General features: G+C 40.5%; 1 protein-coding gene across 5 annotated transcripts in view; it reads right to left on the reverse strand.

Moving 5' to 3' along the window:
• Nucleotides 1-308: 308 nt before the first annotated feature.
• The window catches only part of ark2n (arkadia (rnf111) N-terminal like PKA signaling regulator 2n), an 88,576-nt gene continuing 72,696 nt past the window's right edge, over nucleotides 309-16,188 (reverse strand). For 4 of the 5 annotated variants that reach the window (XM_078552978.1, XM_078552969.1, XM_078552961.1 and 1 more), the window contains one exon: nucleotides 8,491-15,026. In XM_078552978.1, coding sequence (XP_078409104.1) covers nucleotides 14,828-15,026 — 199 coding nt within the window. In that variant the 3' untranslated portion in view covers nucleotides 8,491-14,827. Of the gene's footprint in view, nucleotides 1,440-8,490; nucleotides 15,027-16,188 lie in introns of those variants that run through there. The other variant, XM_078552998.1, reaches the window with a different exon arrangement.

Consider the following 16,188-nt stretch of genomic DNA (forward strand, 5'->3'; position numbering starts at 1 on the left):
TAGAAGGACAAGGGCATCAGATAGGTTGGAACACCACCACCTTGAGGTTCCCCTCCAAGCCACTCACCATCCCGACTTGGAAATATATCGCCATTGCTTCACTGTCACTGGGTCAAAATCCTGGAACTCCCTAACAGCACTGTGGGTGTACCTACACCACATGGACTGCAGAGGTTCAAGGAGGCAGCTCACCACCTCCTTCTCAAGGACAATTAGGAGTGGGCAATAAATGCTGGCCTAGCCAGCGAAGCCCACATCCCTTGAATGAATTTTTAAAATTATACACTTTTGCTTTCAATTTGACATTATCTTTAATTTCCTTAGTTAGCCATGGATGGTGCATTCTTCCCTTAGAGTCCTTCTTTCTCACTGGAATGTATCTTTTCTGAGTGTTCTGAAATATCTCCTTAAATGTCTGCCAGTGCACCTCTACTGACCTATCCCTTAACCTCATTTCTACTTTAGGCAAAAAGTAGAAATCGAGCAATGGGATACAGGAAAGTGTTAAGATGTAAAAAGGAATTTGAAAACATATTGCAAGAGATATCAAAGCTAACAAAAGTAAATATGTTAAGAGAAAGCGAGTGGTGAAGAGAAATGGGGGCCAATAAAAGACATGTAGGTGAGACTGTAATGGACAAGGAAATGACAGATTCAATACATGAGTACTTTGTATCAGTTTTCAGTGGGGGAAGAGGACATAATTCCAATAGTGCAAGGGAGCTTAAAAAGTTAAGTTGAGGAACTCAGTGGGTTTAAGAAAGAGTTTAAAAAAAGATAATGGAGATAATTATAGAACTTTAACAAGACTCAAATGATGGCCACTTCAAAGTATTAAAATAGGTGAGGAAATTGATGATGTATTAAGTCATAATTTTCTGAAGGGCTCTAGATTCAAGAATGTCTCGAGTGTCCAACCTTGGAGGTTGCTAAGAGAAAAGATGGGAAAGTCTCAGATCAACTGTATGTTCTGATAACCCTGGTGCCAAAATAGTAACATATTTTTCAGATGTTGATAGACCTGCTGTGTATTTCCAGGACTTAGTTCAGCTTTCCAGGACTTGTGTTTTTTTTTTAAAAAGCATCGGCCAAATTATTAATTCAGAGTTGATCACTGGCTTTTGACGAGCTGAATAAACAAAACCACTCAGCATCTTGCTCACAGCATTGGTGTGTTTGATCTCTCAGCCGCCAGAACTCGCTTCCTTCTCTCTGTAGCTGATCCTCTGTAACACAGCTGCAAACTGTACAAGGTGTGATAATGGCTTGATTTCTTATGTTTCCTTCAAAATATCAATGAGTTATCTCTACCTCAGAAGTCAACAAGTTGAAAGACAGGTGTCTAGTTTACAAATCAGAGTTTTAGTGTGCAGTTTATGGTTTACAAATTTCCAAATGCTCCAGTCAGAAAAAGTGATCTCAAATCCGCTGCGCGGCATCTGAAACAACAGAAGAGAATCATACATCACAGGATGCCATTTGGTCCAATGTGCCTGTGACAGCTTTCCAATTCATCACACTCACCTGCACTTTCCCTCTAACCGCCATGTATAATAAAAAAATACACCATAAACTGTCATTCTTTTTAAAGTAAAATATTTATTTCCTCAGGTCAAAGTTCAAGAAACACACAAATTTATTTTTCTGCAAGTTCTTCTGTCTTTTAAAATAAACAAAACCCTTAAACATCAGCCCTGATTCTCGCCTACAAGCCTTAAAAAATCAGCCTGTGTAGGAGAAGACCGGAAACAGAGATATGCGTTGACATTTCAGACAATGAAAAGCAAGAATAGCTTGTTCAGCAGCTGGCTGGCTTGCTCTGCTTGTGAACCTTGAGAAGCTGAGTGTGAAACCATGCAGAAAACGTTATGCTCTTTCCTATGTTATACAATTACACACTCCGTGACCCTGCCTGGCTTTCGTCTGAATTTGATGCTGCGACCTGATTGAGTTCACATTTGGTCACAGCCTTGAAGTACTGATTGAGGCTGAAGTAATACATTGATCAAGCGATGCTACATCCACATGCCGATGGTGTAAAAAAGCGCATGGAGCAGATACTCGCTTATAGAAGTACCCATACATAGTGATGAAGGCAACATTATTAACCTAATCCTCTTTTGTTGGTGTATGCTTAGTCTTATGTAAGGTTCAAAAGCAATCAGTAAGCCTCATCTAAGAGACTAGGTTGTGCAATTTTCGCCACACCGTTAATCATAGCCGTTATTCAGGTATGACCATTGGCAAGGAGTACCAACTGGCCATTTGACACTGGAGGGCATCACAGCTGTATCTGATCCTGTCCTTACTTTCAACATTTATACTTAGTGCAAGGGTTGCTGGGTAGCCTTTCGGAGTAGAAGCCCTGGCTGATTTTTCCTTCTGTAATCTCAAAGACACCAAGGCCTATTGCAGCAGTCCACTCCAGCCGAGATCAGCTAACTTGGGCCTCATGGATTTTCATAAATCTGCATGTCGCTGTACAGCAATCAGGAGTTGGAAACCTGGATGTGTTTTAACTTCCTAGTTCAGGTATGCTTGATCCAATTAGCATAAGCCAGAGATCAAACTTAGGAGTAACACTGCTCCATATGAGACAATATTCTTTGAACTCCACTGAGTCATTGGACCAATGCTGCAATAATTTTGCAAATTTTATTACTTATTTTTGCTCCTCCTTGATTAAAGGCATTGGCTGAGCAAACAGCAATGTAACCAGTAACCAACTCGTCAAGCAATTCTGTAACCAGTTTCTAGAAAACAAGTACTCAGTTCTCAGGGGAGGTGGTGGCATAGTGGTATTGCCACCGGACTAGTAATCTTCTGGCATAATAAAAGCAAAATACTGCAGATGCTGGAAATCTGAAACAAAAACAAAAATTGCTGGAAAAACTCAGGTCTGACAGCATTTGTGGAGAGGAAGGTAGAGTTAACATTGAGTCCGTGTGACTCTTCATCAGAACTAAAGAGAAATAGAAATGTGGTGAAATATAAGCTGTTTAAGGGGGGGTTGGCCAGGTGAAGCTGGATAGAGGGCCAGTGATAGGTGGAGGCAAAGGAGAGATTGTCAAAGATGTCATAAACAAAAGGTCAAAAAGGGGTGTTGACAGTGGTGATATTAGCTAAAGGATGTGCTAATGATGACATTGAGGGTAGAAAGCAGGATGAGCAAGTGACAGATGGTCCTAGTGGGGTGGGGTGGGATGGGGTGGGGTGGCGTGGGGTGGGGGGAGCGGATCCAAATATGCTAAAAGGTGGGGTTAAAACAATGAATGGAAATAAATTTTTAAAATTAGAAATAGGTGGGAAAAGAAAAAAAATAGATATTAAAAATATATAATTATTAGAAAAAAGGGGATCAAAAAGGGGTGAGGATGGAGGGGAGAGTTCATGATCTGAAGTTGTTGAACTCAATGTTAAATCCGGAAGGCTGTAAAGTGCCTAATGGGAAGATGAGGTGCTGTTCCTCCAGTTTGCGTTGAGCTTCACTGGAACGTTGCAGCAGGCCAAGGATGGACACGTGGACATGAGAGCAGGGTGGTGTGTTGAAATGGCAAGCGACAGGGAGGTCTGGGTAATGCTCTGTAGTGGACTAGTAATGCTCTGGGGACCCAAGTTCGAATCCCGAAATTTGAATTCAATTAAAAATCTGGAATTAAAAGTCTAATGAATTAAGGAAATCTGCCGTCCTTACTTGGTCTGGTCTACATGTGACTCCAGACCCACTCCAGATTCAACCACAGCAATGGCCAAGCAAGCTACTCAGTTGTATCAAACTGCTAAAAAGTCGCAAAGGAATGAAACTGGATGGACCAACCGGCATTGACCTAGGCACCAGAAATGACAATGGCAAACTCAGCCCTGTTGATCCTGCAAAGTCCTCCTTACTAACATCTGGGGCTTCTGCCAAAATTGGGAGTGTGAAGCAACAGTCTGACATAGTCATACTCTCAGAATCATACCTTACAGGTCATATCCCAGACACCATCATCACCATCCCTGGATCTGTCCTGCTGGTAGGACAGCAGAGGTGGCAGCACATTGGCATACACTTGGGAGGGAGTTGCCCTGGGAGTCCTCAACATTGACTCTGGTCCTCATGAAGTCTCATGGCATTAGGTCAAACATGGGCATGGAAACCTCAGCTGATGAATCAGTGCTCCTCCATGTTGAACATCACTTGGAGGAAGCACTGAGGGTGGCAAGGGCGCAGAATGTACTCTCGGTGGGGGACTTCAATGTCCATCACCAAGAGTGGCTCGGGAGCACCACTACAAACAGAGCTGGTCAAGTCCTAAAGGACATAGCTCCTAGACTGGGTCTGTGGCAGATGGTGAGGGAACCAACAAGAGGGAAAAACATACTTGACCTCATCCTCACCAACCTACCTGCCGCAGATGCATCTGTCCATGACAGTATAGGTAGGAGTGACCACCACACAGTCCTTATGGAGACAAGATCCTGTCTTCACATTGAGGACACCGTCCATCGTGTTTTGTGGCGCTACTACTGTGCTAAATGGGATAGATTTCAAATAGATCGAGCATCTCAAGACTGGGCATCCAAGAGGTGCTGTGGGCCATAGAACTGTACTCAACCACAATCTGTAACCTCATGGCCTGGCATATCCCCCACTCTACCATTACCATCAAGCCAGGGGATCAACCCTGGTTCAATGAAGAATGCAGGAGGGCAAGCCAGGAGCAGCACCAGGCATACCTAACAATGAGGTGTCAACTTGGTGAAGCTACAACACAGGACTACTTGCGTGCCAAACAGCATAAGCAGCAAGTGATAGACAGAGCTAAGCGATCCTACAACCAAAGGATCAGATCTAAACTCTGCAGTTTTGCCACAGTCAGCTGTGAATGGTGGTGGACAATTAAACAACTCACTGAAGGAGGCAGCTCCACAAATATCCCCATCCTCAGTGATGGGGGAGCCCAGCACATCAGTGCAAAAGATAAAGATAAGCACTTGCTACAATCTTCAGTCAGAAATGCTGACTGGATGATCCATCTCGGCCTCTTCCTGAAGCACCCATCATCACTGATGCCAGTCTTCAGCCAATTCGATTCACTCTTCATCATATAAAGAAATGGCTGAAGGCGCTGGATACTGCAAAGGCTATGGGCCCTGAAAATATTCCAGCAATAGTACCGAAGACTTGTGCTCAGAACTTGCCTCGCCCCTAGCCAAGCTGTTCCAGTACAGCTACTACACTGGCATCTACCCAGGAATGTGAAAAATTGCCCAGGCGTACCCCGTCCATAAAAAGGACAAATTCAACCTGGCCAATTACCACTCCATCAGTCTACTCTTGATCATCAGTAAAGTGATGGAAGGGGTCATCAACAGTGCTATCAAGTGGCACTTACTTGGCAATAACCTGCTCACTGACATTCGGTTTGGGTTTCGCCAGGGCCACTCAGCTCCTGACATCATTACTGCCTTGGTTCACACATGGACGAAAGAGCTAAGTGAGGTGAGAGTGACTGCCCTTGATATCAAGGCCACATTTGACAGAGTGTGGCATCAAGGAGCCCTAGCAAAATTGGAGTCAACGGGAATCAGGGGGAAAACTCTCCACTTGTTAAAGTCATACCTAGCACAAAGGAAGATGATTGTGTTGTTATTGGTCAGTTGTCTCAGCTCCAGGACCTCACTGCAGGAGTTCTTGCAGGGTAGTGTACTTGGCCCAACCATCTTCAGCTGTTTCATCAATGACTTCTCTCCAACATCTAGAAGGACAAGGGCGGCAGATAGATGGGAACACCACCAGGTGGAACTTCCCCTCCAAGTCACTCACCATCCAGACTTGGAAATATATTGCTGTTCCTTCACTGTCGCTGGGTCAAAATCCTGAAACTCCCTTCCCAACAGCACTGTGGGTATACCTACACCACATGGGCTGCAGCGGTTCAAGGAGGCAGCTCACCACCATCTTCTCAAGGGCAACTAGGGATGGGCAATAAACGCTGGCCCAGCCAGCGAAGCCCAAATCCCATGAATGAATTTTTAAAAAGCTTGACACCATCCAGGACAAAGCAGCTCGCTTGATTGGCACCACATCCACAAACATTCAGTCCCTCCATCACCGACACACAGTGGCAGCAGTGCATACCACCTACAGGATGACTTTAGAAACTCACCAAGCCTCTTCAGACAGCACCTTCCAAACCCATGGCCAATACCGTCCAGAAGGACAAGGGCAGCAGATATATATGAACACTGCCACCTGCAAGTTCCCCTCCAAGCCACTCACCATCCTGAATGGGAAATATATCGCCATTCCTTCACTGTCACTGGGTCAAAATCCTGGAACTCCCTCCCTAACGTTACTGTGGGTGTACCTACACCACATGGGCTGCAGCAGTTCAAGGAGGCAGCTCACGACACCTTCTCAAGGACAATTAGGAGTGGGCAATAAATGCTGGCCTAGCCAGCGAAGCCCACATCCCTTGAATGAATAACAAAGAAGATTTAAGGGAATTATGTATGAGGAAAGATTCATTACCCTATGTCTTTTCATTCTTGTAAAGGAAAGACATAGGAGATATGATAGAACTGTTTAAAATTATTAAACGTTTGGACAAATTGGATCCAAGTAATCTTTACTGGGGTGTACAGGATTTAAGGCGGTGTTATATTACAAACAAAGGAGAACAAAAATAAGAAATCCAGAAAGAGCTTTGTTTTTAAACTAAAAAAAAATTAGATAAATGGAGCTGACTACTAACAAGGATTGTGGGACAAGAAACCTTAAAGGGTTTCAAGAAATGACGAGACAATGTCTTGTCAAGAAATGGGATTCAGGGTTATTAGGAAAGCACTACGGCAACATTGTGAATTTGTGGGCGAAATGAACTCAAGGTCTTCTCTTGCCTGAAATAATTACTATTTCTAAAGGTGTTCCCAGTTTTTAGGACGATTGCTTCATCAAAGTCTAGGTAATTAAATCTCTTCCAGCAGCAACAAAGATAATTGTTCTTGATATGGGAATGGAAATACCATTGATGCTGGCATTGGTATCCTTTTGAATCAAGTGTTACCAACTGAAAGATGTAATTAAGAAACAATTAAGTTAACCTGACAACAGCTGGAACCAAGTCATTAAGTCAACAATAGCCTGACTTGGACATGGCATGATGGTCGTCTAGAGGTTAAAAATATGGGTTCCGTAGGGTTTTGTAGCTGGCCAGATTTTGAGAGTGCGGAGTACAAACCTCATGTCAATCTCCACAAGCAGGTTCAAGATCATGATCAGAGACCTGAGAGGGTAAATGTGACCTACCCTGCAACAGATGGCACAACCAGCTGAAGCTATAAAAGTCACAGTCCCCAAGTTTAAGTATATCTTTCATTTAATAAACTTTCTAAATTTGCTATCCAAAGAGCCCTGTTTTGCCTTAATTGGGTAAGTCCTGTACAAGCAAAAGTAGATTTATTAAGGCACTTACAATTGCTGACAATTGGAGCACTTGAAATTAAATTAATAACAAATCAAGTTACAGCTCTCAGAGGCCAAATCCACTTGAGCTCTTAGTCATCTGTTGATCGACTGTTCTTTAGAACGCTGGATTGGTTAGATGCATTTGCATTAATTTGTAAATCATCATTTTCATTCTTATGCCTTTCTTCCTCTAATTACAGAGGAGTGACCTAATTGAGGTGTACAAAATTATGTGGGACCTAGATAGGGTGGACAGGGAAGACTTGTTTCTCCTGGCTGAGGGGTCAATTACTAGGATTAGAGGGGACATGAGGAAAAACTTTTTCATCCAGAGGGTGGTGGGCATCTGGAATTCACTGCCTAAATTGGTGGTTGAGGCTGAAACGTTCAACTCACTTAAAAGGTACCTGGATCTGCATGTAAAGTGCTGTAACCTGCAAGGCTACGGACCAGGTGCTGGAAAGTGGGATTAACAATGAGTGGCTAGTTTTTTCTCTTTTTATGGTCAGCGTAGACACAATGGGCTGAATGGCCTCTTTCTGCACCATAACTTTTCTATGGTATTCTATAGGATGTGTCCTACCAGTGTGGACATGCACAACGATAAAATATATTCATGCTTAAAATCTTTTGTTACGCATTATCACTGGCCAAAACCTTCCTTGCAAATGAGTCTTCCACAGTCCTGTAGAGGACTGTGTCTTAGTGTCAGCATTGAAAAGTGGGGTCTTGACGAGGCCACACAATCAGGCATGGCATCTAAATCTTAACTGTTCATAGCTCCCTGTGTATAACAGTGAATAACTATCACTTGTCTTTAAGAATGTCTATACCTTTTGAATGTGTTAATTCCATAACTGTTATGACAATAGGAACCACATAGGAAATACTGCAGCACTATTTTGGAGGGTTCATTATGAATTTGAGGAATCAAGTCATGAAGAGCACAAAATTCAAAAGAATACATTTGATAACTACCCAGAGCAATTAGAAGAGGATCATCAATTCTTTACAAAAAAAGTCAACTTTCAATAATGATGTTTAAAAGTTAAATTTTTATTCTCCTGTCAATTTTTCTATTTCATATAATCACTGCATAACAGTTAAAAATCTATACACTGCCACCACAGCTCCATATAAGGCAGCACAAACAGTATTTACATTTTTCAAAAAAAAACCACAATCAATACTGAGGGGGCAAAAAAAAGTCCATAATTAGTGCAATCTCACCAGATCTTAAATTTACATGCTGAGGATTATTTAGAATTGCTCCCTTATACTGCGCATAAAACTCTTGTAATGATTCTATACAATTTTTATGCTTTAACGAAATTAAATTAAATTCTTTTTGTTCTTGGCTGTTAGCATCGTGGCCTGTTTTCAGTAGAAAATAACAAACTTTATTTCATTCCCATGCAAAAGAATTTAACAAAAAAATGAAATAAGATGTCAAACAGAAGATGGTTCTGAAAATACAAAGTAACCCTCACCCTGCCGGTTTTTCCAGATTTAAATTTAAGCAGTACTGGTTGTAATAGTGAATATGTAAAGTTCAGCCTGTTACACACTAGGGCCCTGTTTTGCTACAAGGTGAAATTCTGCACTAATCACCCTAATTAGCAGATAAGTAAACATTTATTTGTTACTTTTGATGCCATTTGATTGTATCTACACGTAATTCAAACCTCATCTTGTCTTTTATGGCTCCTTATGATCTTACCAGCAATCAGAGCAGAAGTTCCAGCCCAAATAATGCAACTCTTCATGTACTGAGGAAGGCTGCCTGCCATCTGGAATCTATGCAATGGTTATCATTTCAAGATAGTCCTTTTTCAGGAACAACTGTGACCTACTCAACAGCTCCTTATACCTCCTTCCCAATTTCTCCCTCCAGGGTCCTGATTCATGTGCGGCATGGTCCCATGGACGCCATTGAGTCCTCTAATCCATCATATAAGTGCATATTCTTCAAATGGAAGCTTAGATAGTGATTGTAGTCAGAATATTTTACCATGGGGTTAAAACCAAGCCTAACCATTTTCACCTGGCATCTACATACATGCACTTTTCCACAAGGATCACTGGATAATAATTCAGAGATGATAATACTAGCTCTGTTCCCCTCCCTAGTTCTGGAACACCAAGATTAATTACAATGCTCCAAGCTCAGGTCACTTTGCTCAGGAAGACCAGGATCAAACCTGGACAATGCCTGATGTATATGTTTAGATTCACATTGCATGGTGCACTTACCCTGTACCCTTTGTACCTTAATAGGAAAGGAAGGTGAGGAAGATTAATCGAAAGAAAAAATAATTTTAATCACTTTACCCAACTCAAACCCTAAAACTGTATGGGCAAAGGCTACTGTAACTGTTCCATCAGTCTCTACCTGCTAAATCTACCTCCTAGTTTTTTTTTCTTTCATGGCTTCCCAAATCAGTCAAGAACTCTCTCTACTGTTGGCATCACATTGAAATGAGGTAAGTGACTTGTACTGCACACTGCACCACAAGGAGTGTTAGGTGAAGGGCTGCCCTCAACTGTCCTTCCTTAATGCTAATGAAATCACTGCTCAGTGCTGTTTAGAAGGATTCAGGAACACAATATTTGGCGAGGAATATCAAATACATACACCATCCCTTTTTTTAAAATCAGAAAAAACCTTGCAACAGGGCACTAGATATCTTAACAGTCCCATGGAATTGGATACAGCACTGTATTGCAGTTTCCTCACAGGTTTTCTCTAATGAGGAAAACATCACACAATTTATACACAATGCTCAGCACTATTTTCCAAGTTTCTAAAACTGCTACAAAACATTAAGTGCTACAATACCGAAACAAATGGTCTCTGTTAGATGCTGATTCTGTGAGCTCTTTATTAATTGGATATTCATTGAACAAAGTGACTACTCTCAAATGCTGATGCATATATACAGCAATGGAGATTATTAGATGGGAATTTCCCAATATTTGTGATAATAATTTTGCACAAGAATCTGTATTGAGAACTACAAAATATATTAGTGATATTGGTCTATGTTTAGTCTGATTAAATTCAGAAGTGTTCCAGATGTAATATTTGTTTGAATAATAATTCATTCTTCTCAGTTAGATATAGCTCTTGGGGTGAAAGGGATCAAAGGATACAGGGAGAAAGCGGGAGCAGGCTATTGAGTTGGAGGATCAGCCATGATCATAATGAATGGCGGAGCAGGCTCAATGGACCGAATGGCCTACTCCTGCTCCTATTTTCTATGTTTCTATGTACTTAAGTTCAACTTCAACCAGGTAGATTTGCATGTAGCCAAGCCACATCTTGGGTTAAGGCAGAATGCTAACTATTAAGCAGGGAAGGATCTGTGACTATTCTGAGAAGCCAGCATTCCCTTTTATTGGCCTACAGAGGTGAGGTTTCAAAAGCATGCCAAGCAAATATTAATATAACAATTTCTTTTAACAACTTCTGCACTAACAGGAATTATATTCCCTAATATAAACTGAGACGCTTTCTCCCCAACTATTGAATTGAAAGATACTCTCCAGCGAGCAAGCAAACCAACAATAACCAAAACTTTCCAGATCTGGAAAAGACAAGGCTGTGCAATGAATAATTCCTTCACTCCAGGTCTTAGTTTTATTTACCCCTTCCAAAGATACAAGCTATGGCTATTTCTCTTTGCTCTGAGGGGAACACTCTTTTTGCAATACACAAAGGTTGAAAAGCTGATGAAACCCACTGGAAATGAAACCTGCATGCTCAAGTAATGTGATCTCTACAATTAGAAGCAACCGTATTCAAAATTTGTTGGTTAAGGAGAAGGAGCCCCTATGGATCACAAACATTTTGTTCTGTGGACTGAATACCTATGAAAATTGATATAACCAGGATCACAACGCATGGGGTCACTGGTGACTCGGCAAATACATCATGCAATGAAAGGCATTGCCAAATCACATCAGGTGCTATTCTACCTGAAAGTAGCAATACTAAGATTCAATATGTTATTTTTTTTAAAAAGGGAGTGGCAGCCTTTCTCTGTAGAAACAGCATCATTGGTTGCTCATAACAATAGGTCCTTTTCAGGTCGAGAAGTCCATTATTGCTCAGTGACATGCAGTAGGTATACATCAAACCAGGCTAACGATGTAGTTCAAAAGAGGGTGGCTCAGTTCAAATTACAAGATGCAATAAATGTTTGGTTCAAATTATACAGAATGCTTTTTCAGTGCTTGTCATCATATATTCATGTAAGCCAACCTGCCAAAGAAAAACCTGCCAAAGGGTAAAACTACCCTCAAACCATAGCTAAGCTATTAAAAAGATTGACTGTGTTACGATTTAAGCATGTATGTGACTTGAGGTTATGTGTTACCTTGCATACAAAATGCTTTCTTTTATCCTTTATGTAAACAGACCTTTTTAAAGTAACTAAATCCACAACCAAAAAATTACATTTTTTAAATGACAGCTGGATCCTTTGCCTTCAATTTGAAAGGGGAGGGTTGTTTGTTTTTCTTTGCCACATGCATCACAGGAAGCTGACTAGAGTCTACTGTAGCCTCCCAAAAGCTCAGCAGTAACTTCTAGAAATAGAAATCACATAGTGCAATAGTCAAGAGCAGGGTATCAGACTGTATCTTGGGATCTAATCATTTCCATACCATTAAAGATCCTGCACTGAAATTTGAACACTTACTAATTCACCCCGATTAAAACAATCTACTGTAGTTAACATTAGATACTAGCTGAAGGATAGTGGAACTCAGAAAAAAATCTTTTATTGCTCAGACTCCTTCCTATACATAAATGCACAAAATTTTGATTACTAAATGTTTTGGAAAAAAAGCATAAAGACCTTTACTAACACAAATTAAAGGAAAACTCAGACGCTATTACTACACAAACCTGGTTTTAGTGACTTTTAAGGATGATCATTTACACTTCTGACCAAAAAGGTAAGTTTCTGCTTAAAGGCTCCAGTAACTCAGTCTTAGTACTTGTTCAGGTCTCCTCAAGATAGAATGCCAGTTCACCTGACAGCTTTGAAAAAGAGTCTTCTCTGAAGGCTGCTGAAACATTTAGTACTGCTTTCAATCAGCAGGGCCCGTTTTCAGCAATTTCATAAATAAATTTGCTAAATTTAACAAACACAACAGGATAGATAATCTAGTTTTCTTTGGAGTCTTGAATACATTAAATATTAGGAATTGACTTAAAAAGAAGAGATCACAAAGCAAAAAAAACAATCAAAATTTCTTCCCATTTTCTTTCCCAGGTGTATGGGATGTGCTATGGGGAGGTTAATAGAGAATAGATAGGGTAATAGAGGGTTCCTAGATACTGCCTTCTTTCCAGTACTTTCCTCCATTGGCCATTCTTTACATGCAAGCCAATTTGCAAGACTATGGGGAAGAGCAGGTTGTAGGACTAATTAGATGGTTCCAGCACAGGCACAAACACACAAATGACTTCCTCTGTGCTGTAAGACTCTATCACTCACAGAGTCTGCAGCTATTCAACAATAGGGTAGCATCACATACACTCAATTCTGTCTTTACCCGAAGTACACATGTGTAACTTCCTAGCCACGGGTCAGGGGCATTGGCAAAATTGGAGCACCACATTATCTAAGCTGAGATCAGCTAACAGCATAAACCTGAGAATTCCCTGATCTATCTGAACCAGTACATTCGATGCAATTGCCCAGTGAGCCCCCCTTTCATTTTTGGTGCCTATCACCAAATAAAACTAATCTGAGCACAAAAGGTAAAGCAAGTGCTTAGTAAAATATACACTGTCACACAACTATTATAGTGTCATGCACTGAGTTTCCTGCAAGATTTAACAAATTTGATTTGAAGCCACCACAGCATGAATGACAACAGGTGACAAACTTGAACCTAAAATTATCAAAGACGCTCAAGGAGATAAAATAAGGTGCAAAGTTTGTGCAGCATTCAGTATACTATTGCTGTTTAAAATTCCCTTGAGTGACAATCATGGCGGGAACATAGTTTTTAGAACAGTACTTTCCTGGCTGTTCCAAGGGCTGCCCTTGAAAAAAATGGAGTCGGGTTAAGTAGTATGCAAATTAATACTTCTAATGATCTTGGGTGCAATTGCCAGAATAAACCGTCAACAGCAGCTTTGGAAGTAAGAGTTTCCTTTTGGTCCTACCTGTAACTAACAACCTCTCCAACCAAAATGCATCATTAACATATTCCTGTTCAGCTGGATATTTGCACAAGAACCTCATTGATCAGTTGAAACTTTTTTTTAATTCCACTATTTAAATGGTTTATTATAAGCATGGGGAAAATGATTTATTATAAGCATGTTTATCTGGCTAGATTTCAGCCATTTATTATACTGAGGTAATAACTAACATCAATGCTATTGGAGTAAGAATGAAAGCCATTCTTTTACATATTTCTTTATGATTCATTTTAATATGTTGCAATTTTAATTGTAGGGCTCCCTGGTAGCAGCTGAGAAACAGATTGCTTTCATTAAAACTAATAAGTGGAGAGCTGTTGAAAATTGTGAATGAAAGGAGCACACATCAGATTGACAGACACAATTACTTGCACTCAGCAACTGGTCAAATTCCATATGACTGAGTTAGCCGAACTATCAGATCATATTTAGCACAATGGAAATGTGAATTAAGCCACTAATAAACCTGGATTCACTGCAGCTTATGCTGATCAATTACTTTAAATTTCGCCTCGTGCCTGTGCATTATCTAAGGGCACACAATCAGTATTATAGGCTAAAGGATCTTCTTCAACTGAAATGATGGCACATATTGTAATTAAAGTGAACCAGCCCCACATACTGAAGCTCAGAAGCAGGAAGCCCTGTTGCTAGTCTTAGACAAATAAGTTCAGCTTCTACTGAACCAGCTCTTAAATTTAAATAAAAATGGGAGAAGGTTGTACTTAACTACTTAATTGCATCTAAAATTTATACAGCATCCAAATCCAATATGGCTAAAGCATTTAAGTGCCAAGTTTAGCTCTGGTCTAAAATATTTAACTCCAATTCAGATATGTGTAATATGAATCTTGTAAACTATTAAATAACCTGGCACGATGTAAAATACAAATTATATTAAAAACAGAGCCATTTATAAACAGACTGTCTCCCAATATGAATCCCACAATTGATGTATTGACATTTTAGGACAAATGTGAAACATACCTTTTTGGACAGTTCTAAATGGTGGAAACTACAGAAACTCCACTCAATGAAAAAAGCAAAATAACAACTTTTCAAATCTTTGTGAACAACAGAAAGGAGATACCAAGCAAGCTTTTTTTTTCCTCTTCCTCCACCACAGAACAAAGGTAGCACACCTTGATTTCTCACAGCAAGTATCTACGTCTAGCATCTTCATCAAGGGTAAGGTCAACAACTTCTGGCGCCCCACTCCAGGTTGGCTGAGAAACGGCAGCCCACGAATGCATTTGCTGCTGCTGGGCCCTGCTGCTGAGGCAGAATGAATGAGAACTCTGTTTCCACGCTGAACAGCTCTGAATGACACCGGGTCTAGTCTGAGTGGATCTGTTTGCAAGCAATTAAAAAAAATTATGACGATAACTCATTTTTGAAGTCCCTTCAGCTTTTTAAAATTCATTTTTTTGGATAAGTATCAGACTTTCTTTTAAGAATCTGCCTCATCATCAGTCAACCAACATCAATGTTTTCTGACAATGACCTGAATGAAGTACGTGAGATTATGACAACTCTCCCTGTAGCGACACATTTTACCTCCAATTTGCACTTTAAGACTAAAGCATGGTGGAGCTTGTAAAGTGTTCAACTGCCACTTTCCTTCCTCTCCTAAGGCAGTGACTCATGGAAGGGTAATTGTTCTATAAATACAAGTGGTCTTCTAGCTCCTCTTCCACATGGTTAATTTTTTGTATGCAAATCTAAACAGTGCACTGTCACCAGCCACTGGTGCAGGCAAGCCAGCATATAACAGTGTTGGTTCCCAGCCTAGATAAATGGGGGGGAGGGTTAGCAGCAGGAAGGGCCTCCATCTGTAAAACCACCTGCCAAATCTAAAAAATGGTGGATATGAACGCAATCAACCAGCATTGTGGTGGCCCCATGTAACATGGGAAAAGCCGAAAGAGGAAGGAAGGAAAGGAAAACATCACAGGCGAGTCCAATCTTGTCCTTTGTAAATTCCATAAATATGCAATTTCCAGCAGGGATCAAGAACAGTGAAATCTGACCAATTTTTCCTCTCCCTAAACAAGGAGGTGCTGAAACCAATTGTAAAGTCCCCATCATATGGCTGAGAGAAACTAACTCTGCAAGGGCCAAGAAAAGTGAATCTAGGCATTGCTGGCCTGCAGTTTCCTCTACTGAATGCGTCCAGATGCAGAAGACAACAAATAAATTAAACGGGGGTCATGGGCACAAAAGTGAATGCATTGCATCCATCAATGAGAAACAGGACCAAGCTACAGACAGACAGGAAAAGGCAGATGGTGTTTCCTCAGGAATGATACTACAGTTGAAACTAATATTTAAAAATCCCTTTATCTAAATTATATGATAAGCAGTTTTTGGTAGAATTTATGTCAGTAATTCAAAGGGCAATATATACTAAACTGCGGATATTATAAATTCTGCCAACATAATAGAGTTTAAGATAAAGACTGAGAAGAACATAAGTAAGATAAAAAAACAAGTAAATGAACTGGAAAAAGTT

Source organism: Cetorhinus maximus, chromosome 1, assembly GCF_964194155.1.
Source record: "Cetorhinus maximus chromosome 1, sCetMax3.hap1.1, whole genome shotgun sequence".
NCBI classification, from domain to species: Eukaryota; Metazoa; Chordata; class Chondrichthyes; order Lamniformes; family Cetorhinidae; genus Cetorhinus; species Cetorhinus maximus.